Below are 27,438 nucleotides of genomic sequence, written 5' to 3'. Positions count from 1 at the left end.
TGCTACACTTTAGATCTTCCCTCAAGCTGAGAATAAAAAATTAACTCCTGTTTCTGCTGGAAAGTTCCTGCCCTGGTTGCTACTTTCTACTAGTAGATTCCTGTAAGTCACAGCCCCACTCTCAGCTATTTAAAAAGCCACTAAAACTGGAGTTCTTAGCCTAGGGTACAAGGATCCCCTGAAATTTTATTTAAAAGCATTTTTCTGGGGAAAGGACCCATAACTTTCAATCGATTTTCAAATGAATTCAGAGTATTTATTAATTCTGACTTTTCAAGTTATTTATTATTTATTTATTGGCCATGCTGCGAGCCTTGCTGCATCTTAGTTCCCCGACCAGGGATCGAACCCAGGCCCCTGGCACGGAAAGCTCGGAGTCCTAGCCACTGGACCACCAGGGAATTCCCTCAAGTTTTCTTTTTCTATTCTAGAGCCAATGATACTTTTCAGGATCTCAAATATTTTCGTAGGCCTCTGGAAAGCTCACAGGCCCTAGATACTGTGCCTGTAGCCCGTAGCGTGGGAAAAACGAACAGCTCTGCCCGGGTTCCTAACTCACAAACCTTAGGAAGCACCGCCCTGAAATGTAACTTCCCGACCACCACCAGCTCTGTAATGTACTCTTGCCCCTGGTTGCTTAATCCCCTTCCTTCCTGCTCCTCAGCCTTCCTCTTTCTCCCCCAGCCTTCAGAGTCAGTGTCTCCCTTTGCCCAAACTAGGGATGAACCTACAGAATTCTCTTTTCTTTCTTGGATCCTCCAGCTTTTCTCCTGATCCTGAGAGCCTGTCCATTGAGGGTCGAGGGGGACACCAGAGTGGAATATCGCAAGCCCTGGTGGTGCAGGGGCGGGGTTCAAGGGTGCACAAAGGGCTGGAAACTCACAATGAGCCTTTCTCTCCTTGTCTTCCCTTAACCCATACTGAGTATGGCAGAAGCCAGGAATCTTGGGAACGACAGAAATTTGGGATAGGCTGAGCTATGCCACACATTTTTTTTCTTGGAATGATTTCCAAACCAGATCTGATTGTTGCATGGGGCTAACAGTAAAGAACAGAGCCAATAAATGATCTGATCTTAGCATTTTTAAAAACTATGAGATGAAATAAAAAAGGATACCGATTCAAGGAATAACATAGCTCCCCTCATGACTTTCAAAATAAAACCGAGAAATTATAGAAAATTAAATGTTTTTAAAATTGCAGTAAATAGCAGAGTTTGTATTCATAAAAGACAGGGTACAAACAGAGACGTGAAAAAGTAGCAGGATCTTTAGGAAACCCCAACTGCAAGGACATAGATTTCCAGTGTTTCTTGACCTGCACACTGGAGGCCATCTCTTTCCTCTGAACAGTCTACATGTGTCTTGGCTCTCTTACGGCACTTACTACTGTCTACCTTGTTTTAGGATTGTTTTTATGCAAGTTTAATCTCACCCCCTGTAAGTACCTTATGCATCTTGGCATCCCTCACAGTATCTGTCTACCATGGTTCTGTATAACTCTTATTCATCTATTTGCTAAAGGCATAAATGAATAGAAGTCAAAATACTATTAGTCTTAAGTGCAACAGATTTGCACCATGAAGAGGTCACTGACTTAAAGGTATACTTTATTGGTCTTATAAATATAGGAATAGAAGGTAGAAATATATCAATACGTCATACATGCTTTATTTTCCTGAAATCATTCTGATATTGAGCTGGCCTATCTACTATCTGGATGTCAGTGTTTCATGTTTATAGCAATCTTATACTTATTTGCGTATATACATACTCAGAATTTTCCAAAAACATTAATTTTTTTTTTTTTTGGCGGTACGCGGGCCTCTCACTGTTGTGGCCTCTCCTGTTGCGGAGCACAGGCTCCGGAGGCACAGGCTCAGCGGCCATGGCTCATGGGCCCAGCCGCTCCGCGGCATGTGGGATCCTCCCAGACCAGGGCACGAACCCATGTCCCCTGCAACAGCAGGCAGACTCTCAACCACTGCGCCACCAGGGAAGCCCAACATTAATGTTTATAATGATATCATGGGGAATTAAAGATGGGCATATATCCCCATTGAGAGGTAGGGTATATGTCCCCTCCATTTGAATCTCAGCTGGCCAGTGACTGCTTTGGTCAATAGAGTACAGTGGAAGTGATACTGTGCCAGTGTCTGGCATAGCCTTTAAGAGGAGTAGGAATTTCTACCCTGGTGTCTAGAGCCCTACACTGCCATATAAGTCTGGCTAACCCTGAGGTGCTATGCTGGAATACCCGTGTGAAGAAAGGAGAGGAGAAGGGAGGAGGGAAGGGGAGGAGAGAGAGGGGAAGGAGAAGGAAGGGAAGGGGATGGGGAGAAGGGAGGAGAGCCGCTCAGCCAGTCCCCAGCTGTTCTAAACCTCAGGCAGCTGGGTCATCCTGGTCCAGCTGAGGCTCTGGATATTGCGAAGCAGAGAGGCAAACCTCCCTTCTGTGCCTTGTTTAAATTGCTGATCCTCAGACTTGTGAGATATAATAATAATAATAAATTGCTATTTTAAGCGACTAGATTTTGGGACAGTTTTAACCTACTCTAACCAACTATTACTTTAATTCATAAATGCAAATACAGATTACATGAAATAAAGAAATAAAGTACATATGTTGTATTTTAAGACTAGGTCTAATAGGTTACTTGTGCAAAATTAAAGTGAGCTTAAGCACACATATTTTTATATTTTTGAAATTAGTCATATATTTAATATTCAGATTTAGAACTTTTAAAAAGTCATTAAAATTGAAAAAATAGTGTTAATTAATCCACTACAGTATAATTAGCAAGAATAACACAGATAATTTAAGTTGCTGGAAAAAAATGAAGATCCTTCTTATGTTTTATATCAATAGAAAAATATGATGCCAATAAAATGACCAAAAACAATAAAAAGATACAGTCAGCTCTATGTCTTGGACCCAAACAATCCGAAAGCATCTGTCAGGGGACCCACACAAAAGCCATATGATCTGTGCAAGAGTAAGAATTCACTGGGCTGTTTCCAGGAGACACAGATTCTTGGTTTCAGAGTTCCTGAGCTGTTCACTTACTGTGCCAGAACAGCTCACTTCCCACAGCGTATATTTTAGTATCTCAGCAACTGAGGCCGGAAAGCGTGCTTGGAACTTCTTACTAATTAAGACATAAAGAATGGGGTTCAAGCAACTATTGAGGAATGCCAAGCCAGTGGAGAGGGGGATTCCGGCCTGCAGCACCTGGTGGAAATAGCTATTGTGGTGAATCGTGAGCTCCCAAATGCTAAACAGGTGATACGGAGTCCAGCAAATCAAAAAGGCAATGACCACAGCCAGGATGGTCCAGAAGTGCTTACTGGAGATCAGGATGCTTCGCTTCTTCACCTTGAAGATGAGGCACAAGTAGCAAATGCTCATTGTTAGAAGAGGGAAGAGGTACCCAACAATAACTTTCACCCAGGTCAGAATATGATGCCTCATCAACGTGAGGTCAGGATCATGCTCGTGGAAGTTGTTATAGCAAAGAGTGTGGTTATTGAACTCCAGAGTGTCCCGGAAAAACAGGGCGGGACCACCCATTAGTGAAGCCAAAAGCCAAACAACTATAATAACAATCAGAGAGTTCCTTAGGGTCCGGTACCGATGAGATAAGACAGGGTGGATCAAGTAGATATAGCGGTCCAGGCTTATCACCGTCAGGAAGAAAACACTGGCAAACATGTTCAACTGGGCAATGAAGGAATTGGCCTTGCACAACCAGATGCCAAAGGGCCAGTGGAAATTCATGGCCACATAGGAGATGTACAGGGGCAAGAAGAGAAGAAAAATGAAATCTGCGATGGCTAGATTGAGGAACCAGAGAGTGGTGACTGTCTTCTTCCACTTGAATCCCGTAAACCAAATGACAAGGGCATTTCCTGGAATGCCCAGCACAAATGCCAAACAGTATAACACGAGGGAGACCCAGTGAATGACTCCTAGGTGTGCTTTCTCCTCCAAATCAGTCTCTGGGGAGTAATATTCCAGGGCATAGGAGTAGTTCTCAAAGTCTTCAAATAATGTTTCCTCTAGATCTTCCATGACCTTGCTAAATGCAAAATGAAGAAATCTATGGAAGCAAATTTAAAAAGAAAGAAAACAATTTTTAAAAGAACAAATGTTTAATGAATGATACAGAACATAAGGATAAAAATATTTTATCTTAATAGACACTAATAACAATTTACGACCAAAAGGGGGACGTAACCACAGAAGTAGAGATTTTTTAAATGAGAGGAAGCTATGAAAAAAATACTTATTTGAAATATTTGGCAAAATGTTTCCTGAAAAAAAATGTACTCTTCCAAAATGGACACAAGCAGAAACAAAACCTGAATAGACTTACAACCATTAAAGAAATATCATATGTTAAAAAAATGTTTTTCATCTTATGAACTAGAAATAGTATATTTCTGTTGGACACTCCAGGTGTCCAAGTCTCAGTGGACCTAAGTGTTGCTATAATTATTCTCAAAGCTGTGAGAGTTTAGTTTTGTAAAGTATTCAGTAAGTGCTAAATTAAAATGATTGACTCTATAGGTACAATTCCTATGTTCATAATGCTTGTAGGGCTGACTAGAGAGAATCTAACATTCAACAAATATTTATTAAGTTCTTACCAGGCATTATTATTTTATGGAAGATGCAAAAGAAAACAGATGAATACTTATGTGGTGATGACTTCAAAATCCTTATTTGTACCCTGACTTCTTAAGATCTAGACAGAGTTCCAATTGCTTCTTTGGCTCACCCACCTGGATGTCACGGGCAAGCACTGGAGATTTTGACCCACTGTTTTGCACCCATGGATGTTTTGATTCTAGGTTTATAAATTCAAATATGTTCACCAGAATTATATCAATATGGAAGGCTTTTCAACTACAAGATATATTTTGGAATGAACTTGACTATGACCACTTAATTTCTATATTAATTTCTTATAGAGTGCAGTTAAGCTTTATTTAAATTTATTTTCCTGAAATTACTTTGTTTTGAATTAATTCAAAGTAATTCTTTTCTACATTACAACAAAGATTTGATTTATTAATCAGTTTTATTTTTTGAGGTATGCGGGCCTCTCACTGTTGTGGCCTCTCCCCTTGCAGAGCACAGGCTCCGGACGCGCAGGCTCAGCGGCCATGGCTCACGGGCCCAGCCGCTCCGCGGCATGTGGGATCTTCCCGGACCGGGGCATAAACCCGTGTCCCCTACATCGGCAGGCGGACTCTCAACCACTGCGCCACCAGGGAACCCCTTTATTTTTTTAACATCTTTATTGGAGTATAATTGCTTTACAATGGTGTGTTAGTTTCTGCTGTATAACAAAGTGAATCAGCTATACATATACATATATCCCCGTATCTTCTCCCTCTTGCGTCTCCCTCCCACACTCCCTATCTCACCCCTATTTTGTTTATTTTTATCCATACCAAATGTTATCTATTATAATTTCATGCAAAGTAAGTTTTCTTTTGTGGCCTTTTTTTTTTTTCCCCATGCTATCCAGTCCAGTTTCCTGCGTTAAGAAGACTTGAATGTCAATTTTTCAACCAAATTGTTTACTGGGTGTAAATATAGCTTCATCAATTTATTTTGTGTTATTTCTATCTGTAGTATTCAAAATCAAGTAGAAAAAAGACTAATAGTTATATTCATTTCATGGAGCTCTAATCATTAATGAGGCAAATATGTAAGATTTGAGATTATAGTAGGGTTAGAACAAAGAGGTCAAAACATCTTGTGTTGCTCACAGCCAGCTCAGACTCAATTTGACTAACACTAAATTCATCATCCTACTTAAAATCATTTGAGGAATCTAGCAGAGCATAGTTAAAAACAAAAGCATTTTATTAGCATTCTCCCAACCCCAGACCCAGCTAACTTCTCTTTATCTTTCAACATTCAGCTCAAATGCCACCTTTTCTTGGAAACATTTTCTGACATTACCTTCCCCCATATAATTATAATACATAATAACAACTATTATTACACACAATAGTCAATGCTATTGGGCATTTACTAGATGCCAGGCATGTATGATCTAATTTGACCCTTGAAAGAATCATATAAAGTGGACAAGTACTATTGTTATTTCCATCTCCAAGAAAAAATACTGAAGCTTCAAGAAGCTTAGTGACTTTCCCAGTTTCACGCAACCTATAATTGGAGAGTCAAGATTAAATTCAAATCTGTTGAAGCCAGATCCTGGGCTCTTAACCACTACGACATTCCCCTCTTCTGCCATACTTCTCTTATTGTACTTAATACACTATACTGTCACTGATTTCTCTTTGATTCCTGCCCTGCCAAACTGTGAACTCCTTGAGAATGACTGTCATCTCTGTAACCCACAGTGCCTAGTACAGGTCTTAACATCTCACAGGTGCTCAACATGTGCTCAGTAAATAACTGGCTCTGCTAGAAAGCCTGTTCAGAACCAAATGTAATTTTAAAGCCTCAGGTGAGCGTTTGTGAGTTCACCCCTAAGTCACTCTCATTGCCAGAATCTCTCTGGCCTTGACCCACAGTTCTATCCTCAAGATCTAGACTTGTTCCTTGTCACTGAGTCCTTTCCTTCATGTGTCCAAGACTGGCTTCTTTCCCGCTACCCTTTTCTTTCAGGTCTGGGACCTTACTCTGACCTCTTCACTCCTTCTGGTAGCTGAACCCCCTCCATGTCAAATCCTTTCCAGCCTAATCTCCATCTCCCTATCTTGGTTTTCTGCCTGTATACTAAGACACCCTTACCTTCCTGGTGCCTATGACCTATTCTTTTAGACTATGAGCAATTCTGAGGTCAAATGGCCCTAAATCACCTTACAAAACCCTAAGCGGTGAGTAGATGGAACTTGATTCCCCAAATATAGAAAAGCCAGTGGAGGACTTCTAATTACACAAAACCACTATCCTCTGCAAGTCAGGAGCTTACAAAGTCATTGCTGACTGTGCTGAGCCGGAATGGTCGCAGGGCCTGCTGAAGGATTCCAACCACCCCTCATCCCGTTTCTCTTGGGGCAGGGGGAGGTACCTTGAGGATGAGTGATTTTTCTGAACAGAATCCCTTCAAACAGAAACCCTTGTTCCAGAGAAATTCCTAATCTTCCAGAAAGCAGATGAGTAGGTTAGATGCAATGAACAGTTCAGGCTTGGAGAAAGATCTTCAAGAGGAGCTGAATACTGTGTGGAGAAAAGGGAACCCTCCTGCACTGTTGGTGGGAATGTAAATTGATGCAGCCACTATGAAGAACAGTAAGGAGGTTCCTTAAAAAACTAAAAATAGAACTACCATATGACCCAGCAATCCCACTACTGGGCATATACCCAGAGGAAACCACAGTTCAGAAAGACACATGCACCCCAATGTTCATTGCAGCACTATTTACAATAGCCAGGTCATGGAAGCAACCTAAATGCCCATCGACAGAAGAATGGATAAAGAAGATGTGGTACATGTATACAATGGAATATTACTCAGCCATAAAAAAGAACAAAGCTGGGTCATTTGTAGAGACATGGATGGACTTAGAGACTGTCATACAGAATGAAGTAAGTTAGAAAGAGAAAAACAAATATCGTGTATTAATACATATATGTGGAATCTAGAAAAATGGTACAGATGAACTGGTTTGCAGGGCAGAAATAGAGACAAAGAAGTAGAGAACAAACATATGGACACCAAGGGGGAAAGCAGCGGGTGGTGGGGGTGGGGGTGGGATGAATTGGGAGATTGGGATTGACATGTATACACTGATGTGTATAAAATGGATAACTAATAAGAACGTGCTGTATAAAAAAAATAAAATAAAATTCAAAAAAAAAAGAAAAAAAATTGCAATAAATGCAGCTTTTTACAAAAAAAATTAAAAAAATAAAAAGAGGAGCTGAATACTGCCCAGCTGAATCCTTCACAACAAATATAAGCTAGGAATTCCCCTCGGACTTGAGTAGATGTTTTTGTGTGCTGGTGATGGTGAGAGGGAGGGGTGGGATGAAGAAAAGTGAGAAGTAAGACAGAATTCAGCAACTATCCTACCAAGTCCTTGGCTAGAGACAGTTAACCCTTGAGGGCATATTCTTGCTTAATTATTGTACCTTGTTTGTATATTGCTTTATAGTTTATAGGCACCTCCAGATAGAATTTCCAAACCTTACTTAGACCTACCCAAATATCTAGAGACTAACTAACTGTATTAGTTTCCCAGGGCTACCGTAACAAAGTACTCTAAACTGGATAGCTTAAAATAACAAAGTTATTGTTTCAGAGTCTGGAGAAAACTGAAATCAAGGTGTAGGCAGGGTTGTTTCCTTCTGAGGGCTATCAGTGAGAATTTGTTCCATGCTTCTTGTCTAGATTCCAGTGGTTTGTTGGCAAACTTTGGCAGTTCTTGGCTTGTACATGCAACAAGATGTTTTGACCTCTTCGTTCTACGCCAGAGTCTCGGGCCTTCCCCTACCCTCTTTCTCTTCTTCTCATTGGCTAAATGAGGATGCAGTGATGAGCCATCATGTACCAGGTGGATAAGGAAAACATGATTGTTCACAAGGTAGAAGCCTGGGTCCCTGGATGACCTCATGGAGCAGAGCTGCCCTACTTCTCTGATCCACCTCCTTCTGGATTACTAAGTGAGAAAATATTTCCCCCACTATTCTTTTAAAGCAGCTGAACCTGTATCCTAACTAATATAGCTTCTCTAGGCCTTGACATTAAGCACTGTGGTGGAGACTTGTCAGTGCTCACCTCCTATGAAAGATGTTATAAGAAACCCTTGAGGTGGGAACTATTCCTAACAATCGTCATGGCTTCCGGAAGAAAGAGAGGGGAGCTTCCCTTAGGGAGAGCAGAAAGAGGAAAAAGCTCACTTTGTAAGGAGGATCTCTTTTACCCCAGCAATGGTCAGGGAGCCATTTAATGAACATCCTTTTTAGCCATCAAAAGAGAATGTGAGAGAGTTTTTGCAATTGATTCAATTGATTACGGTGGGCTGGTAAGACTCCTGCTTTGTAAGAAAATGAGGGGCAGATCTAGAGTTGTAATAGACCTATGTTATTTGGGCAGAGTTAAACAACCTCTGCCCTTTATTTCATAATTTAAATGTCCCAAGGGCAGGGAACTTTAATGGATGCAACAGTCCAAGTTGGGGAGACAATGGGATTTGGGTAAACCAAAGAGCAGTGGACTTGCTTTCAGTGGAGAGCAGCTACTCAGTTCCAGCCAACTGCTTCCACGTGGGAAATGAGGGCTTAGTGTTGCCAGAGTTTTTGACAAATGGCTGAATATCTATATTTTTAATGTGAAAAGTTTCCAACTCCTAAACTACTGTTTTAAAACGAAAAAGTTGTGGACTGTATTCAGCCCAGCTATAAATTTGTGACCTCTGGGGAAGGCAAACTCTTTGAAGACTCTGAGCTTTTCAAAAGCATAGGAGGAGGCTATACATTAAATAAGACAGGAACAAAAGGACAAACGTATGATTGCTCTTGTATGCATAACTATTCAGGTTCATAGACACAAAAAGTAGAATGGTTGTTGCTAGGGACTAGGGGAAGACTGGAAATGGGGATTTATTGTTTAATGGGTACAGAGTTTCAGTTGGAGAAAGTGAAAAAGTTCTGGAGATGATAATGGTGATGGTTGTACAACGATGTGAACGTATTTAATGCTACAGAATGGTTAAAATGGTTAAAATGGTAAATTTTATGTTACATATATTTTCCCACAATAAAAAAAGAAAAGAAAGAAAGAAATTCAGAGACTTTCTGGAAGAAGTGATCTCTGTCTTGTCTTATAATTAAAGAATTGAATAAACAACACACACATATATAGTTTTTATCTTCTGTGTATAAACATAGTAAATGTTCATTGTAGAAAAGTTAGAAAAGTATAAAGTATAAAAGGAGAAAATAAAAATTGACTTCCATAATCTCAAAAAACAAACAAATAAATAAATAAATAAAATGGAAATAGAAACTCTGAGTTGGCCTCTGAGAATGACTTGCCTCTTTGTCCCAGCAAGGCAACCATAAGATTTTATGCTACTCGGGGCCTCTCCATAGATCCTCATTTTAACCTTCTCCAATTTGATATAAGAGATTGACTATAAGAGTTGAGACAACTCTTTTTTTCTCCAGGAAAAAAGGTGCTATGTACAAGTTCCTAACCTTACTGGGTTTCTGTTAGAGTTACTACAGAGGACGATGATAAGAAAGGCAAAGAAATGGATCATAACCTAGAACCAGAGCTATTCCTTGGAGTGGTAACAAAGCTGGTTCTCAAGAGGAATGGTGAGTAAACTCCCTGCTAAATGACCCTCACCCTGTCTTCTGCCACCTCTCATTAGATCCCTATGTCCCCGCCTCATCATTGCTCTAAGTCCCACAACTTGGGCCTTTCAACTCCTACCTGTAAGCTCTGCTGTGCCCCAGACTTGAACTCAAATATGTTCCTTGTTCAAAGTGTAACTTAGTAGTCATGCTGATCCATGGTTCTCTTTCTACTTCATTCTCTGATTTGGGTAACTGGGTTATTGCCTTGTCCCTCGTCCTTGCTCCCAGCTTCCAGTTTTGGATTGCCATACCTTAGGTCCCCTGGAGAACACTGACCTCTGTTACCACATTTCCGTGACCCTGCTCCTTTGCTCTCTGGGAGGATCCATGCTTCTCTCCTACATTGGTTAGACTACTGACTTACCACCCCAGGAGGCATTGCTCTGACACTAATTCTCATCCCTTATTACCACCAACATCTGTACCAGAGGTACTCAACCAGGGACAATTTTGCCTCCCAGGGGATATTTGACAATGTCTAGAGACATTGTTGATTGTCACAACAGGGGATGGAGGATGAGGGGGTACCTAGTAAGTAGAGGCCAGGGATGCTGCTAAGCACTCTGTAATAGACAGCTCCCCACAACAAAGAATTATCTTGCCCCAAAAGTCAAGGATGCCAAAGTTAAGAAACCCTGATCTACACACATTGAGCTCAGTCTGAACTCCTTTCTTCTATCTCTTGCTGCTGAATCTGCTCTTTTCCCGTGGGCACCTTCATCTTGGGAGTCCTGGCTTGGCCTGGTCTGCTCTATCCCGCTACCAACCAACTGTGTTTTATAGCGGTTGCAAACTGTTAGTCTGTGTTGGTCTGTGTGTCTGTGGTTGAAAAAGTGTTAAAGATGTTTGGTGTAGATGCTAATATTAAACATTAATAGAGGGCTTCCCTGGTGGAGCAGTGGTTGAGAGTCCGCCTGCCGATGCAGGGGACATGGGTTCGTGCCCCGGTCTGGGAAGATCCCACATGCCGCAGAGCTGCTAGGCCCGTGGGCCATGGCCGCTGAACCTGCGCGTCCGGAGCCTGTGCTCTGCAACGGGAGAGGCCACAACAGTGAGAGACCCGCGTACCACAAAAACAAAACAAACAAAAACAAAACATTAATAGACTTCACAAAAATATTGCAATTTTTAGCTTCTTTTGATAATTTGTATCATCTGGTAATAATGGGCCTGTATTTTCTGTAGCAGCATTTGCATTCCTCTCCAGACAAGGTATGTACTCTGACTTGCCATGGTCACCACCACTTCCAAATCACTCATTTATGACACTTTCCAGGATGCTGTCAGTACTTGAATTTGAAGTCTTTGCTAACACTATGCCTTGTATATAGTAAGAAATAAAATTACTGGGCTTCCCTGGTGGCGCAGTGGTTAAGAATCCACCTGCCAATGCAGGGGATGAGGGTTCAAGCCCTGATCCGGGAAGATCCCACATGCTGCAGAGCAACTAAGCCCATGTGCTACAACTACTGAGCCTGTGCTCTAGAGCCCACAAGCCACAACTACTGAAGCCCGCATGCCTAGAGCCTGTGCTCCGCAACAAGAGAAGCCACTGCAATGAGAGGCCTGCGCACTGCCAAGAAGAGTAGCCCCCACTTGTCCCAACTAGAGAAAGCCCGCGCGCAGCAACGAAGACCCAACACAGCCAAAAATAAATAAATTTAAAGAAAAAAAGAAATAAAATTATTGAAAAAAATAAAACTATACACGTATGAGGGTGCAAATGAAGTGTGTGATAATGCAATCTCCAGATAATATCTGCAATCTCAAAGTAAAAATGTGGTCTGCAAAGAAAGTTTACTGCCTTGGGCATTTCTGCCAATTTAAATTTAAGGACCTACATTTAAGAACATGTATTTTTTTTTTTTTTAAGAACATGTATTTTTAAACTTTTAAAAACTGATGTTCTGCTGTATCATCCATCATGATGTGTTATACTGATCTGTTTATTCTTAATGAGATAAGAGAGAAAGAGCAAAAAGAGGTGCAGAAAGAAAATATGGGGGAATTTGCGCTCAGTTTCACCATGTGGCTATATATATACATACACAGGTACATACATATGCATATATGTGTGTGTGTATATATATATATATATATACACACACACTACTTTTTTTTCATATTTTATATTTTTATTTATTATTATTTTTTTTTGCGGTACGCAGGCCTCTCACTGTTGTGGCCTCTCCCGTTGCGGAGCACAGGCTCCGGCCACACAGGCTCAGGGGCCATGGCTCACGGGCCCAGCCGCTCTGTGGCATGTGGGATCTTCCCAGACTGGGGCACGAACCCGTGTCCCCTGCATCGGCAGGCAGACTCTCAACCACTGCGCCACCAGGGAAGCCCCTTATTTGTTTTTTTATACAGCAGGTTCTTATTAGTTATCCATTTTGTACATATTAGTGTATATATGTCAATCCCAATTTCCCAGAGATGCAGAGGTGAAACTAGAGGGATATCTGGGCAATAGAAAAAAGCCTTGCTAGGCAGTAACCAGAAATGAAGATGGGTAGCAGGCAGACTTAGGTCTTTAAATCCAGGTTTAAAGGAAACTGTCATTTATTAAATAGGAAGAGTCAAACCGTCTTGGCTGGCAGTGACTTTCCATTGAGATGTCATATATTTTTCTCAGTTTAGAAGAGCACAATAACAATGCCAGGATGAGGCTTTAGACTTGACTGAAAGGAGGAAATAGCTACTGTATTTGTCTTAAACCATATGTGTTGCTGAAAGGCAAATAAATAATTCTGACTGAAATAAAGACTAATAAAGATCTATATGATCTTAAATCTTTTGAGTAGCCACTGAAGTGAGTGCCAAGCTGCATTGTGGACATGAATATAAACAGGTCCACCCAAGTCCATTAGAAATGTGTGAAAAATGCTTGGTGTGGAGCAAAGTTCAGAGAAGCATCTCTCAAGTTTGTGGTTTGGTTTCCAAAGAATGTGAAGAGGCATATTTACTACAGGGATTCAGCTGCTGTGAGGAACCAAGTTATCACATTCCTGGGTTACAATTACTTCGATACTCAAGTGACAAATATCTAGTTCTGGAGCACAGAACTGTTTATTGAATTAAACAAAGTGGTTTCTTATCTATGCAGATTTAATAGATGGTAAAGCTGAAACTCTTTTCTGAGTAAATAGATTTCACTACAAAGAGTTCTGGCAGAAAGAATAGTGATAAATAGTCTATAAAATCCAGATGATTGGGGGAAAGGACGTCTGGTAGAAATGTGTATAATTAAACTTTTAAGTGTGGTTTTAAATGAGGCTTGGCTGTAGAGGGAAACATTTTGTTTATCCACCTTGACAAAACACAGATTCTTTCTGGCAGCACATTTGGTGAATGCAGAGGGGTTCAATTTAGTTCCATATCGTTGAGTTAGATGGGTTTTCATCGACCATTGCAGAAATGTATACCTAACAGAACCTTAAGAAAATTTAGGCTCTTATCTGCTTTGATCAGAGAGAAGGATTTGGTGTTGCTGACAGTTGTCTACGTGGATTGCCTTTGTAGAGTTCCCCATACACCCTGATAAAAAAGAACTCAAGAATGTATCTTCTGGGCTTCCCTGGTGGCGCAGTGGTTGAGAGTCCGCCTGCCGATGCAGGGGACGCAGGTTCGTGCCCCGGTCCGGGAAGATCCCACATGCCGCGGAGCAGCTGGGCCCGTGAGCCGTGGCCGCTGAGCCTGCGCGTCCGGAGCCTGTGCTCCGCAACGGGAGAGGCCACAACAGTGAGAGGCCCGCCTACCGCAAAAAAAAAAAAAAAAAAAAAAAAAAAAGAAAAGAATGTATCTCCTGTAAAATGCATCTCCCGTGAAAAGAACAGGGGCGCTTGAGGGAACCTGTACTCTGCTTCTGATTGAATGACAGGAATGAGTAGAAAGAATCAATGGACATGAGAGAGAAACTCTTTGGTGAAAACCACAGATCCATTAACCGGCAAACATACATCGTCAGCAAACTTTACTTTTCAAGAGCCATCTACTTAGGGAAGAGAGATTTTGTTGAAAAGCATGTGTGTGTGTGTGTGTGTGTGTGTGTGTGTGCGTGTGTGTGTGTGAGGGTGGGGGGAGTTATTTGAGGTCATTGCTCAATATTTTCCACTAACTATCAAATATAAACTGTATACCACACCCCAGTTTGTGCTCAAGATGTTTGGCACCAGCAGAATATTTTGCTACCCTTTGGAAAAACGATCTCTGCTTGGAAGGTGTTGGGGCACAGTAGTATTTTATAAAGATTCCCTGTTTATTCACCCAAGAGAAACAAGGGAGTTTTAAATGGAAATTGAAGGTTGAGTGTGATATTGATGGTTCCTGGGGTTGGGAGGGGGTAGAAAGGTAACTGTTGGATTGCACCTTTCCACCCCAAGGCCTGGCACAGCCTCACCTTGAATAAGAGAAGCGTCTTGCCTATCTGTAGCTCCCATGTCATTTATTGCTTAATGCCATACTTTAAGACAAATGACAATATTCTTTGGCTTATTAGGATAAATGTAAGTGTTTTGGTTTGGCTGGAAAAGACACAACAAAAAAAGGGAGTGTTTTGGTAATGAAGGCCTTTGAAGGTCATACTTAGGCATTTGGATTTTATTGCATTGTCAGCTGGGAGCAAATAAAAATGTTTGTAGCAGGGAGTGGCATTGCTGAATTTTTGTTTTTGTAAAGATCATCTGGTAGCAGTTTGGGAGATATTGCCGCAATTGAAGTCAAAGATGGAAGGGCCTTAGGCAGTGAGAGTTAGAATGGAGATGAGGGAGACTTATTTGAAAGACATTCATTTAGGAAATTAATAGAAGCTTTCAGGAAGCTTAGCTAAGCTAGGATAACCTTCACCATAACTTTTTTTATTGAGTTGTCATTGAAAATCAACCCTGGATAGAAAAACTATAGCTAATTTCAGGCATACAAATATTTTATTCCATTTTAAAGGCAATGGGGTGGGGGAAGAGAAAATTTTTTCTTTATGAAAAAAATACAATTTAATCAAGTGCACATGAAATGATACCTATTTTCACTCTGTTGAGATCAAGGTCTTTTCATAAAAGGCACTTGCAGGCTGATTTGCATATCCTACCCCCAGGCTTCACTAGGACAGTTTAAGAGAACGCAGCACATATTTGAAAGGTCAACGCCTACTTACATAACAGTTGATTTAATGCTCCACCCAGAAGTTTGTGTCCTGATTTGTACAATCTGTATGGCTCTGTTGATTGTGGGGAGGAAAACAGAGTGAATGATTAACCTTGGGTCAGGGAGAAACTTTCAGGCTTAATTTCTTTGCAAGACTTTAAGATAATGAACACATGGGTAAAATTTAAATATCAGGCCATAACGTGGTCTATCGCCTCTGGAATCAGAATGCCTGCTTTCAAATCCCAGTCTATTTCTTCCTGGCTGTGGAATCTTAGACAAATCACCTACTACCCTGAAGCCTCAGTTTCCTCATTTGTAAAATGAGAGTAGTAATAGTTCTAACTCATAGGGTTGCTAATGATGATCACAAAAGGAAATCCTCAGAAAGTGACTAGGTCAGTGCCCGGCACAGAGAGCATGCTCAATAATTATAGCTATTGATTACTACCAGTTGAAGACTAAAAGCAGTACACAATGGAGGGGGGTAGAGGGAAAGTAGAAAGGTAACGGGATTTCTTTGTATCACTTCAGGAGAAAAATGAGAAGATTTAAGTACAGATTTTAAAACTTGTTTTGCGTGTTTTATATTTTGAAAAATATTGATCTGTATTGAGATCACACCTTGTTAGATGCCTGCCTTCTGAAGGCAGTTGGGGCACCCCTATGTCGAGGCCCCAAAGGCCACTATTATCCCCAAATCTGACCAAGAGTGGTGAGAAAATAGACACTGTAAAGCATTATATTTCTCTTCCTTTTTAAAAAAGCTATTTTCATCTTTTGTTAAAGGTCTAGGTCTTTACCTCACTTTTCTCCAAATTTTATCTAGAGTCTGGGAAAGAATCACCACCATTAGCAATGTAATGTTTCAAAGCCTTGGTCAGGGCAGAAATCCCTAAATTTCCTTAAAAAGTGATTTCTATGTATGCAAATAATTTTTTTGGCAAGAAGAAGTAGGCACTTAATTTGGAAACCTTGATACCATAGGACTTCTGTAACTCTATTTTTGTAGGGCATATGACTAGATAGCTACTGGAGATCTGAATTGTTCAATTTATGTCGTGGATATTTTCATCCACATAAGCAGTCAAAATTAGAGCTTTAATCCTTTTTAGGGTCTTCTGGGCAATGTTATGTCTACTGAAGAACTGATCTTGGAAGCAGCAGCCACAACAGAATACCTACCAGATTATTAAACTGCTCAAAAATTGATACCATGGTTTAGACAGTAAAAAAAGGTTGTACATGACTATGTTGGTCTGCGTCTAAAATCGTTAACCATGACCTGAAATCTCTGCAAAGATATGCTTCAGAAAACTCAGGGACACCGAGTGGAAGTTTGTGCTGCTACCGTAATATACCTCTGTTTTCTGTTTCATCATTACTTGGCACTAAAAATGTTTTGGCCTTAATCATGTATTGTCAATAAAGTTGACAGAAATCTAGGAAGAATTCCCAGTTGAGGATAGAAACTGAATTAGCAGCTATTATATGCTTATTCAATTTGTATCAAGATATTTCCTTTCTAAAAAAAAAGAAGGAACAACACTCAAGTAATTTGCAAAATGTATTGAAGTTGCAGACACTTCACAAAACTATTCATCATCCAGAGAGGTAGTTAGTGAACTTGGTAAAGCAGGTGGAAGGGAAACTTGTTTTGGTAGCAACGGTAATGTTTTTCAAGACAGAAGCAGAAAAGTGGGGGGAGGTGGGAGGGACAACAATTCTAGAACTTCCTCCCATTCATACAAGATTACGCCTGAAAATATTTCTGCCTTTTTTTCACTTAGAAGGAGATATAGGAGGGAGTATAGGATCAAATGTAGTAGTGGAAGATAAAATAAAGCACCATTTGAAAGATTTGCCCATTGACAGTAAACAAACAGTTGAGTTCCACAATCATTATTGCGATGGTTTAGAGACATCCTTCATGAACACTTTTAATTATTTGACAGTAGTGAAAGTAAAGCTAGCAGGCTCAGCATTCTACTTTATCATGGTCAGTCTCTATTAGGTGTAGTTTGTAGAGGTCTGCAAAAACAGATGTTGAGGAGACCACTGGAAAAAGCAGTGCAGAAGAAAGGACTCCAGAGACTGAATTATATCTGTTGGAATGGTTGAAGGAATCAGTGAGAAAGGAAGACTAAAGGAGTCTGAGATTGCAGCGCTGTTTATAGTAGCCAAGATATGGAAGCAACTTAAATGTCCATTGACACATGAATGGATTAAAAAAAAGATGTGGTACATATATGCAATGGAATACTACTCAGCCATTAAAAAGAATGAGATAATGCCATTTGCAGCAACATGGATGGACCTGGAGATTATCGTACTAAGTGAAGTACATCAGACAGAGAAAGACAAATATCATATGATATCACTTATATGCTGAATCTTTAAAAAAATGATAAAATGAACTTATTTACAAAACAGAAACAGACTCACAGACTTAGAGGATGAAATTATGGTTATGGAGGGGGAAGGGTAGGGGAGGAGGGATAGATTGGGAGTTTGGGATTGACATGTACACACTGCTATATTTAAAATGGACAACCAGCAAGGACCTACTGTATAGCACAGGGAATACTGCTCAATATTCTGCAATAACCTAAATGGGAAAAGAATTTGAAAAAGAATAGATACATGTATATGTATAATTGAATCACTTTACTGTACACCTGAAACACAACACTGTTAATCAACTATGTTCCAATATAAAATAAAAATAAATAAATAAACTAATTAATTAGAAAATAAAGGAGTCTGAGAGCTGTTTTCAGATACTTGAAGATGAGGAAAAAGTAAGACATTTATGCTGTCTTAAGGTCATAAATAGTAAGATATTTATGTTGATTCCAAAGTTGGAGCTAGGGCAAAAAATTAGTTGGCATAATAGCTAGGAAAAGTTTGACTTAGTGGATGGGATTTCCCTGGTGGTCCAGTGGTAAAGAATCCGCCTTCCAACGCAGGGGACACAGGTTCGATCCCTGGTCAGGGAACTAAGATCCCACGTGCCGCGGGGCAACTAAGCCCACGCGCCACAACTACTGAGCTCGCGCGCCTCAACGAGAAAGCCTGAGTGCCACAAACTACAGAACCCATGCACTCTGGAGCCCGTGCGCCACAACTACGGAGCCCATGCACCCTGGAGCCTGCGCACCACAACTAGAGAGCGAAAACCCTCATGCCACAACTAGAGAGAAGCCTGCGTGCCGCAAAAGAGCCTGCGCTGAAGCAAAAGATCCGGCATGCCTCAACGAAGATCCCAAGTGCTACACCTAAGACCCAATGCAGCCAAATAAAAAAGAAAAGAAATAAATAAAATAAATATTTAAAAAAACGTTTGGCTTAGTGGAACCAAGAACTTACAGCTGTTCAAAACCTACCAACTGGAATGCCCTGGATACCCAGTGGTTAGGGCTCCATGCTTCCACTGCAGGGGGCCTGGGTTTGATCTCTGATCAGGGAATTAAGATCCCGCATGCTGTGAGACGAGGCCAAAAAAAAAAAGAGAAAACCAACCAACAAACCAAAGAGATATGTATACATTGCACTTGAATGGCTGCTGGTGGGGACACTGTAGATGGCACTGACATCTGCACTCAGGGGGTCTTTAACATCATCCATTAAGGACAAGAGTCTATGATAATAGACATTACTTTTGAGCCCTTATTCTCTATTTACTGCTTAGGAAACTGAAGGTGAGGAAACTGCAAAAACCATTCAGTTGGCAAGTTGCCATGGTTAGGTTCTTATTCGAAATGTGTAAGTGCCCAAGTTCTTACCCTCTGGGCACCCAAGGTACAAGAATCCTTCCTCAAGAGTGTTTAAGGAAATAGTTTTTGAGAATGACACTGAATTCAGAGAATAATTCTACTTTCCTTTTCTAGAACTATACCTGTGGCTGAATAAAAAAGCAAAACAAAAATAAACCACTCTCCCCTGCAAATGAGGAAGACTACGTAGGAGGAAGCTCAGAATGATATAAGATAAAGAAATCCTCTTTGTTTTTTAATTAGACCCTTTCTCACCACTCCTCACCAGGCCCCCCCGCCCCCAAGGCCCAGTGGACCCAGCTTGTGAGAACGGTTTTTATCTTTGAGCTTGTGTTGTGGCTACACAGTAGTGCTGTGCCAGAGGCCCATATTTACCCAGAATCTATTCTATTCCTGGGCCTGGTTCTAACTCTGCTGTTAAAGTTACTGCAAATGTGGAAAAGTGAAGAACCAAATTACCAGACCAGGAACCAAATTACCAGACCATGGCTGGACTCCTATCCAGCCACGGCAGCTGGATTCTGAGGACATTAGGCAAACACATATTCTTTACTGCTCCATAGCAGGTTAAGTCTCAAGTCCCCTCGTGGTCTTTTATGGTGACCTGGGCCATATATGGACTGCATTTGCCCAAGAGCCTCTTCTTTCTGCCGGGACCCCACTGTGGTTTCTTCTTGTCCTACAATGGGCAAGGGCACTTTCAAATGGTGCATATCCACATCTTGGCTTAATACTTCAGGCACAGGACATAGGTGAGAGAGAAGAAAATCAGAAAGAGGAAGAAAAATTTAATCCAGTTTCTAGTTCTTTTTTTTTTTAATTAATTTATTCTTTCTTTATTTTTTTATTTGTGGCTGCATTGGGTCTTCGTTGCTGCGCGCGGGCTTTCTCTAGTTGCAGCGAGCAGGGGCTACTCTTCGTTGTGGTGCACGGGCTTCTCATTGCAGTGGCTTCTCTTGCTGCGGAGCACGGGCTCTAGGCACGCGGGCTTCAGTAGTTGTGGCACGTGGGCTTCAGTAGTTGTGGCTCGCAGGCTCTAGAGCACAGGCTCAGTAGTTGCGGTGCACGGACTTAGTTGCTCCGCGGCATGTGGGATCTTCCCAGACCAGAGCTCGAACCCGTGTCCCTGCATTGGCAGGCAGATTCTTAACCACTGCGCCACTAGGGAAGCCCCCCCAGTTTCTATTTCTGATCAAAGCCCTCCAACCAAATCCCACTGTGAGGCTCTGAGGACTCCATTTTGTCCTCACCTAGCAGAGCCCTCAACAGGAACCAGGTTCTTCATGGGAGCAGTGCCCCCTAGAGGTTAGCATGACCCATCGTCACATCTCGAGATTTTCCTCTTACCTTAGATATGTTTCTTATTAAAACAAACGAGAGCTATTTTATCTCAGTACACTACTGTGGATACTCGTGACCCATCTCTGAACATCTGGACATCTTACTCTATCCATTCCAGGATTCCTTCACAATTATCCCTGGTGTCCCGGTTCCAGAATAGTTTCTTGTTGGTTTTCCCCATTGGTCCACCCACAAATTCAGATTGCATGACATAGGGTCAAGATTAGGGTGAGGCAAGTGAGGTTGGGTCATGCAAGTACAGAGCCAGATCCTGACTTCACTTAAAATTTTGATAGTTTGTTCAGCATGGATCTTTTACATACAATTTGTTTACTGAGATTTTTGGTGCCTGTTAAATTTTGCCTTAATTACCTCACCCTAGTTCCAGCCCTGCCATGACACCTGAGCCCATTGACGTCAGTGGAAGCAAAAGCCCCCGCTTCCACTGCAGGGGGCTACAGTTGAATGGTTGTAAGTGGACTGGTTGTTTGCCCTCGTGATCACATGGCTGCCAGGGAGCTGTGTCTGCCGCTGCTCCCCAGCATCAGGAGAGAGTGTATCGCTATATCATATACTGCATATTGCTAGCTGGGAAAAGGTCAAAATCCAAAATTCCAAGTACAGTTTCTACTGAATGTGCTTTGCTTTTGCACAATCATAACGTCAAAAAATAAGTTGAATCATCATAAGTCGGGGACGGTCTGTACTTTGGATAATTCAAAAGCCAAGTATTTCTCCAAGCACTCAAGCCTAAGAAAGCAGTCAGAAAATGTCCTGGCACCTATACAAGTAACACAATGTATCATCACTGAAACATAATGCAAGCAGTTCATTTCCTGACAAGGAGCTTGGAAGAAACTGAGTAGCAAATCACTTGATACAATAAAATTTCTTTTTAAAAATTCTACTTTTAGAACACTTTCCTCTATCTTTTCTGTCCATCACAGATTTTCTCTAATAAGACAAAGTCAGACAAACCACTTCAAGCCTAAAGTCTGATTCCCTGAAACTATGCTTAATAACTCATGTGACTAGTTATTAAAAGAAAAATCTTGGCAATTGTAAGCTCAACTTTAAAGCCACTTAAGAATAGTCATGTTAATAGTAACCATAGATATCTTGAGTCAAAAACACTTTAGTTTTGCTTGCATTCAAGATAAAGTTTTGAAGGTTCCGGAAAGAGATATTCAGAATGGTCATTCTGTTACTTCTAAAAAAGTCTAATTCCGGGATTCCCTGGTGGTGCAGTGGTTGAGCGTCCGCCTGCCGATGCAGGGGACACGGGTTCGTGACCCGGTCCGGGAAGATCCCACATGCCGCGGAGCGGCTGGGCCCGTGAGCCAGGGCCGCTGAGCCTGCGCGTCTGGAGCCTGTGCTCCGCAACGGGAGAGGCCACAACAGTGCGAGGCCCATGTACCGCAAAACAAACAAACAAACACACAAACAAACAAAAAAACCCAAAAAGTCTAATTCCACCATACCGACCTGGAAAATTGACTGAAAGGCAGTGTCCAGAATGTTCTTTAGAATTTACCTGTCTTTCACTTCGGAACTAGCTTGTTAAGCAACACCTGCGTTGAACTTTATGCCAGTTACAGTGCAAAGCAAATCATCTTCTCAAACAGGTTCTCCCAGCTGTAATGTGCTGAGGCAGCAGTTACAGGCCCTGAATTATTACCCTAAAATGGATTTGGTAAGCCTGCATTGAAGAGATAGATAATATGAACTCATGGCTTATTCCGTGCCTTTTCAACAACCATGAGAAGGGAGTCGATGTGATGTACCCAGAAGGTATCCCAATCAACCACTTTCACCTGCATTTCCATGGGATGGGCACCGTTCACCCAGGTACTGAGATTGGTGCCCTTTGGTGACCTCTTCTGACCTTTGGGCATGCTAAATTTCTGCTCAGCGCAAGCTTTCTCCTTGACTGTGAGCTCAAGTAAGTCAAGAAAGGGATGTGGCAGCCTAAAATAAAAAGAGGGGGAGTGAATTTGCCCTTGGCTGTTTTCATAGAATTGGGGGAGTATTTGTCCAACTCTGCCTGAGCTGGTCAGAATGCACCCGGGGGTGCTGTGTTCTTTCCTTGGAATTAAATTTATGAAGAACAAGGATAAACTGGAGCATGTCCAGAAGAGAGGGAACAGGTTGAAGAGAAAGCTTAAAATGACATCATGGGAGGAGTGCTGAATGAACTGGTGGAAGCTATTTATCCTGGAAAAGAAAGAGCAGGATAACGTTTTTCATGCAGAGAAGGGAATTGTTTTATCTGGCCAGAGAGTAAAGCTAAGAATATGAGGGAAAGAGAAATTTTAGCTCAGTATGAAGCAAAACTTTCTAGAGAGTATAGTTTTTAAAAATTGGCATTTCGGGCTTCCCTGGTGGCGCAGTGGTTGAGAGTCCGCCTGCCGGTGCAGGGGACACGGGTTCGTGCCCCAGTCCGGGAGGATCCCACATGCCGTGGAGCGGCTGGGCCCGTGAGCCATGGCCGCTGGGCCTGTGCGTCCGGAGCCTGTGCTCCGCAATGGGAGAGGCCACAACAGTGAGAGGCCCGCGTACGGCAAAAAAAAAAAAAAAAAAAAAAAAAAAAATTGGCATTTCTTCATTTAATACGTATTTCCTGAGCATCTCCTATGTGTTCTAGGCCCCAGTGAAACAGAAGGGAATAGCGATGAACTGAAGCCATGGAGCTTTCAGCCTAGCACAAAGCTTTGTCAGATAATGGCCCATTTCTCATACTTAGAGATGTTTAATGAGACAACCATAAATTGAAGGTTTTTCTGGCATCGCATGTGACTGGACTTAATGTCTAAAGTTCTGCCAACCCTGAAACTCTATGTTTTGTTTACTCTAATGTTACACTTGATGCAGTTTGATGGCTCTCCTGGCCATGGGTCAGGATGTATGGCTCTGATTCTGTGGCTTAGCCATGGTCTTCTATCAGTCAATGCATATATGCAGTGCTGCCTCTGCTAAGTGTAGCTTCATTTTGTTTTATTTTATTTTGTGCTAAGAGGGATGGGGTGGCATGGAGAGAAACCACTATAAAAGTTCTTTCATATGTGACATACAGTGAAGGGAAACAATTTTCTTATGTCCCATATTCACCCCCGAAGATCTGGTTGTCATTTCTATTACTTTTATTCTTTTTCAACTTGCCATTATTGCTTGGGGAATGGGAGTTCTTCCTTCACACACCAGTTTCAATTCTTTAATCTCTTTGAAGGAGGAAGGAGTCAGGTGGCTAAAAACCACAGAATCATAGTCCTTAAAGTAAGATGAGATAGTAGAGATAATCTACTCTAGTTCTTTCATTTTATACACAAGAAAACAGAAATTTAGCAGAACACTTTAAAAGACCTGAATAGAAAGACAGAAGCACCAATAACCACTAGAATTTTAGGCAGAATATCGACTTTGGGCAAAGAAAGTTTTATGAAGAATCAGAGGGACTTCCCTGGTGGTCCAGTGGTTAAGACTCTGCCCTCCCAGTGGAGGGGGCACGGGTTCAATCCCTGGCTGGCGAACTAAGATCCCACATACCGCATGGCACGGCCAAAAAAGAATCAAATAGAACTTCTAGAAATTACAAAGTTAATCTTGAAATTTAATTTAATGGATGCATAAGATGTAGCTTAGACCCAGTTGAAGGGAGAATGTAAACTAGAAGACATATCTGAAGAAGTTATCCAAAATGTAACACAGAGAGACAATGATATGAAAGGTATGAAAGGAAGGCTAAAAAATGAGGAGCAAAGAGTAAGAAGATCTAACATATATCAACTCAGAGTTTCAGAAGGGGATAAAGCCTTGTGTTAACCAGGTGGTTAAAAGTGGATGCACAGGGACTTCCCTGGTGGGCCAGTGGATAAGACTCCGTGCTCCCCACGGAGAGGCCCTGGGTTCAATCCCTGGTCAGGGAACTAGATCTCACATGCATGCCACAACTAAGAGTCTGCATTCGCAAGGAAGATCTCACGTGCTACAACTAAGGCATGGCGCAACCTAAATAAATAAACAAAAAAGAAAGAAAGTAAAAGCCAAGGATCTTTAAAAAAATTTTAAAAATAAAGACAAAAGAAAAAGTGTATCCACAATCAGAATCTAGTTTATATTCAGATGTTCTGATCATTCAGTAATAAAGGATTATAAAATAATGTCCACAATAGTCCTAATCAGGACAGAGGATGACTGATTTGGGTACCACTCAATCTGGTGGTTCTCAGAGGTGCCAGATATTCTCTGGAGAGGAGAGGGTCCCCCATTGTCTTGAGAGCATCCACAAACCCTTACATCTGTGGTTTAGGAGGAAGGGTTCCTGTGGTCTTCATCTAACTATAGAACAACTCTTTAAGAGAATAAAATTGGAAGACAAAAATCATCCTAAAAGGAAATGAGAACCATGATTTGTAAAATTATGAAATGCCTGTAAATTTCTCATATTGATCATGTTTTTGCTATCTAATTATTCTCCTCTAGTGAGTAATAGTAAAGTCCTTAAGACAAATATAAATTTTTGCAGAGCAAAGAATATGGAAGTTGGAGAGATTTGTGACAAGAGAAGTAGGTAGAGTCAGCTACTGAGAGAGAGGAAAGTGCTGAGTTTCTGGGGCTCCTCAAGGATAAGAAGAGAAAACCGGCAGCTGGTTCAAGCCTGGCTCTGAGGTTGAACAGTAGAAAAACACAAGCAGGATTCCCCAACAATGTATCACTGCAGTCAACATAATAAGTTTTTCCTCCTTACTATAGTCAGATAAGAAATGACAGTGTAGGTAGAACCTTCCTAAGGACAACAATAATATCTCAAAAGCTAGGTGGAGTTGTGTTTCTGGCAATATGGTATTATAGATATTCTTTTAAATCTTTTCACTACAAAATCTCTAAAAGCCACTGTACTAAATGTAAAAATCATCTTTTTAAATGTATGGCTGAGCTAGCAATAAAGTAAGGAAAATCCTTAGTGGCCTGAACTGAAATGGGAACAGGAATCTAGAGAGACATCATAGTTTTTGGCTGTCTTATCACCCATGTGATCTTTCCTTTGTTCTTACCTCCATGCAAAGCTCAGAAGGTATAAGGTAGGACCTGGAAATTTCCTTAAATGCCTAGAACCAATAAGCAACCCAGTTTTTGGTGAGAGGCTCTGTGTGCATATTGGGGGTGCATTTTCAACTCTGCCTTAGCTTCCACTTTCCTTGCACAGAATCTCAAGGTCATCCAGAGGTGAGAGCTTAGGGCCTTTTCGGGTCTTTCTTGTCAATGCACAGAGCCCTGGGCATGTGCACCACCCTATACATGCATGTGGCCTTCTTGATTCAGAAGCTTCCCAAAGCCCCTCTGTATGTCTCATTCTGTTTTTAATTTTTTGTTAGTCTAATGTTTTCCCCCAACTGGTATCCATCACCTCAGACAGCTGCAAGGTTAAGTAATTGCCTGTAATTGTTTTCGACAAATGTTTATGGGGAAAAAGTTTTTCACACTTAATGAGCTCTGAGTTAAGTCAGTCTTGCAAGTGGGATTTTCCAGGGAACAAACAGGTCATATAGTAAGTCTCTGGGGATGAAGCTTTGAAGGAGCTCCAGCCCCTTTCTGTTCCTTCCAGTGGCTGTCGGGCTGCTGGTCTTCACCATGAATGCAGGCTGTTGGTCTTCAAGGATATCACAAAGCAGGAGAGTCCGAGATGGGACTAGGGCAAGTGAAAAATGCCACAGAGCTCATTGCTTTTACTGAGATTGAACAGTTTTTTCCCCTCCTTCTCCTCCTCCTCCTTCTTTTTAAACACTCCCCGGATTGTTGCAAGCCTTTGGGAAATTTCCAGAGTTCTGCAACATTTGATTCTGACCATTAGCCAGTTTCTTGTTGCTTCTGTGGAAGAGAGAATTTTCTGAGGTCCTTACTCCACTATTTTTGCTGATTTCACCTCGATAGGGAGTTTGAACTGGCATACTCTGTGTGTCTGGAAACCACTTGGCCCAAATAGCATGGTGTTCTTTTAAAAATTAGGCTTATGAAATCTAGGAGGAATGTAGACTACTTAATAGTTAAATTCCTATGGAAAAATGTATATTTTCCCACCATTTCCTTCTCCTTCTTAAGCTTGATTTAGCCCTAGAGACTATAAAAGTGAATGAATAAATAAATGAATTAATCAGTTAAATTCGTGACTCATCAAAGCGTCCAGTACAGGGACTTAAACATAACAGACACTCAAGGAATAGTGCTGAGCCAAAATGGATTGGCTCAAAATAGGCAAAATTGACCTGTTCTCTATTATATCTTATCCTATTCATAACATTAAACATTTGGATTTATATTTATCCCACATAAAATTGTATACTTTTTATATTGAAGATTTCCCACTTCCTTTAGTTTTTATGGGATATATATATCTTAGTGGGGTAAAAAATAAGTCCTATAATATAGATTTTTTTTTTTTTAACTTACAACATAGTTTTATAAAGGCCCACAATTACACGAGATAAATGATAACATCTACACAGTTTACGCACGTTACATTTACAATGTAATAGGGCAGGAAGAGATATGGTAAAACATTTAAATGTGTTACATTACTTCAATTATTTACAGATCACTAAATAGAAGGTACTATTTACTTCTGAATCCTAGTAACCATACAAAAATTATTCCTCTTTTCAACTACATTTTTCAAAACATCTATCACGTAAACAAAATTGTTGTATCTATCTTCTTGATTTTTCTCTACTATAAACCATAATGGCACACTTGAAGCAGAAAAAAGAAAAGTAAGCATCATTCGGTCCATCCTTAAGGAATCCAGATCCTTCAATTTATGAAGAAGGACAAC

The 27,438-nt window shown here is 41.0% G+C and overlaps 1 protein-coding gene across 2 annotated transcripts in view; it reads right to left on the bottom strand.

The window, feature by feature from the left end:
- Positions 1 to 2,549: 2,549 nt before the first annotated feature.
- Positions 2,550 to 27,438, bottom strand: part of CMKLR2 (chemerin chemokine-like receptor 2) — an 82,366-nt gene continuing 57,477 nt past the window's right edge. For both annotated transcript variants that reach the window (XM_060301961.2, XM_060301962.2), the window contains 2 exons: positions 15,506 to 15,568; positions 2,550 to 4,099 (listed from right to left, as the gene is read on the bottom strand). In XM_060301961.2, the coding sequence (XP_060157944.1) occupies positions 3,004 to 4,071 (1,068 nt within the window). In that variant the 5' untranslated portion in view covers positions 4,072 to 4,099; positions 15,506 to 15,568 and the 3' untranslated portion in view covers positions 2,550 to 3,003. The remainder of the gene's footprint in view (positions 4,100 to 15,505; positions 15,569 to 27,438) is intronic.

The sequence above is a fragment of the Globicephala melas genome, chromosome 7 (assembly GCF_963455315.2).
Source record: "Globicephala melas chromosome 7, mGloMel1.2, whole genome shotgun sequence".
Classification (NCBI taxonomy): domain Eukaryota; kingdom Metazoa; phylum Chordata; class Mammalia; order Artiodactyla; family Delphinidae; genus Globicephala; species Globicephala melas.
The sequence above is the reverse complement of the archived record's forward strand: the minus strand, read 5'-3'. Positions and strand labels throughout refer to the sequence as shown.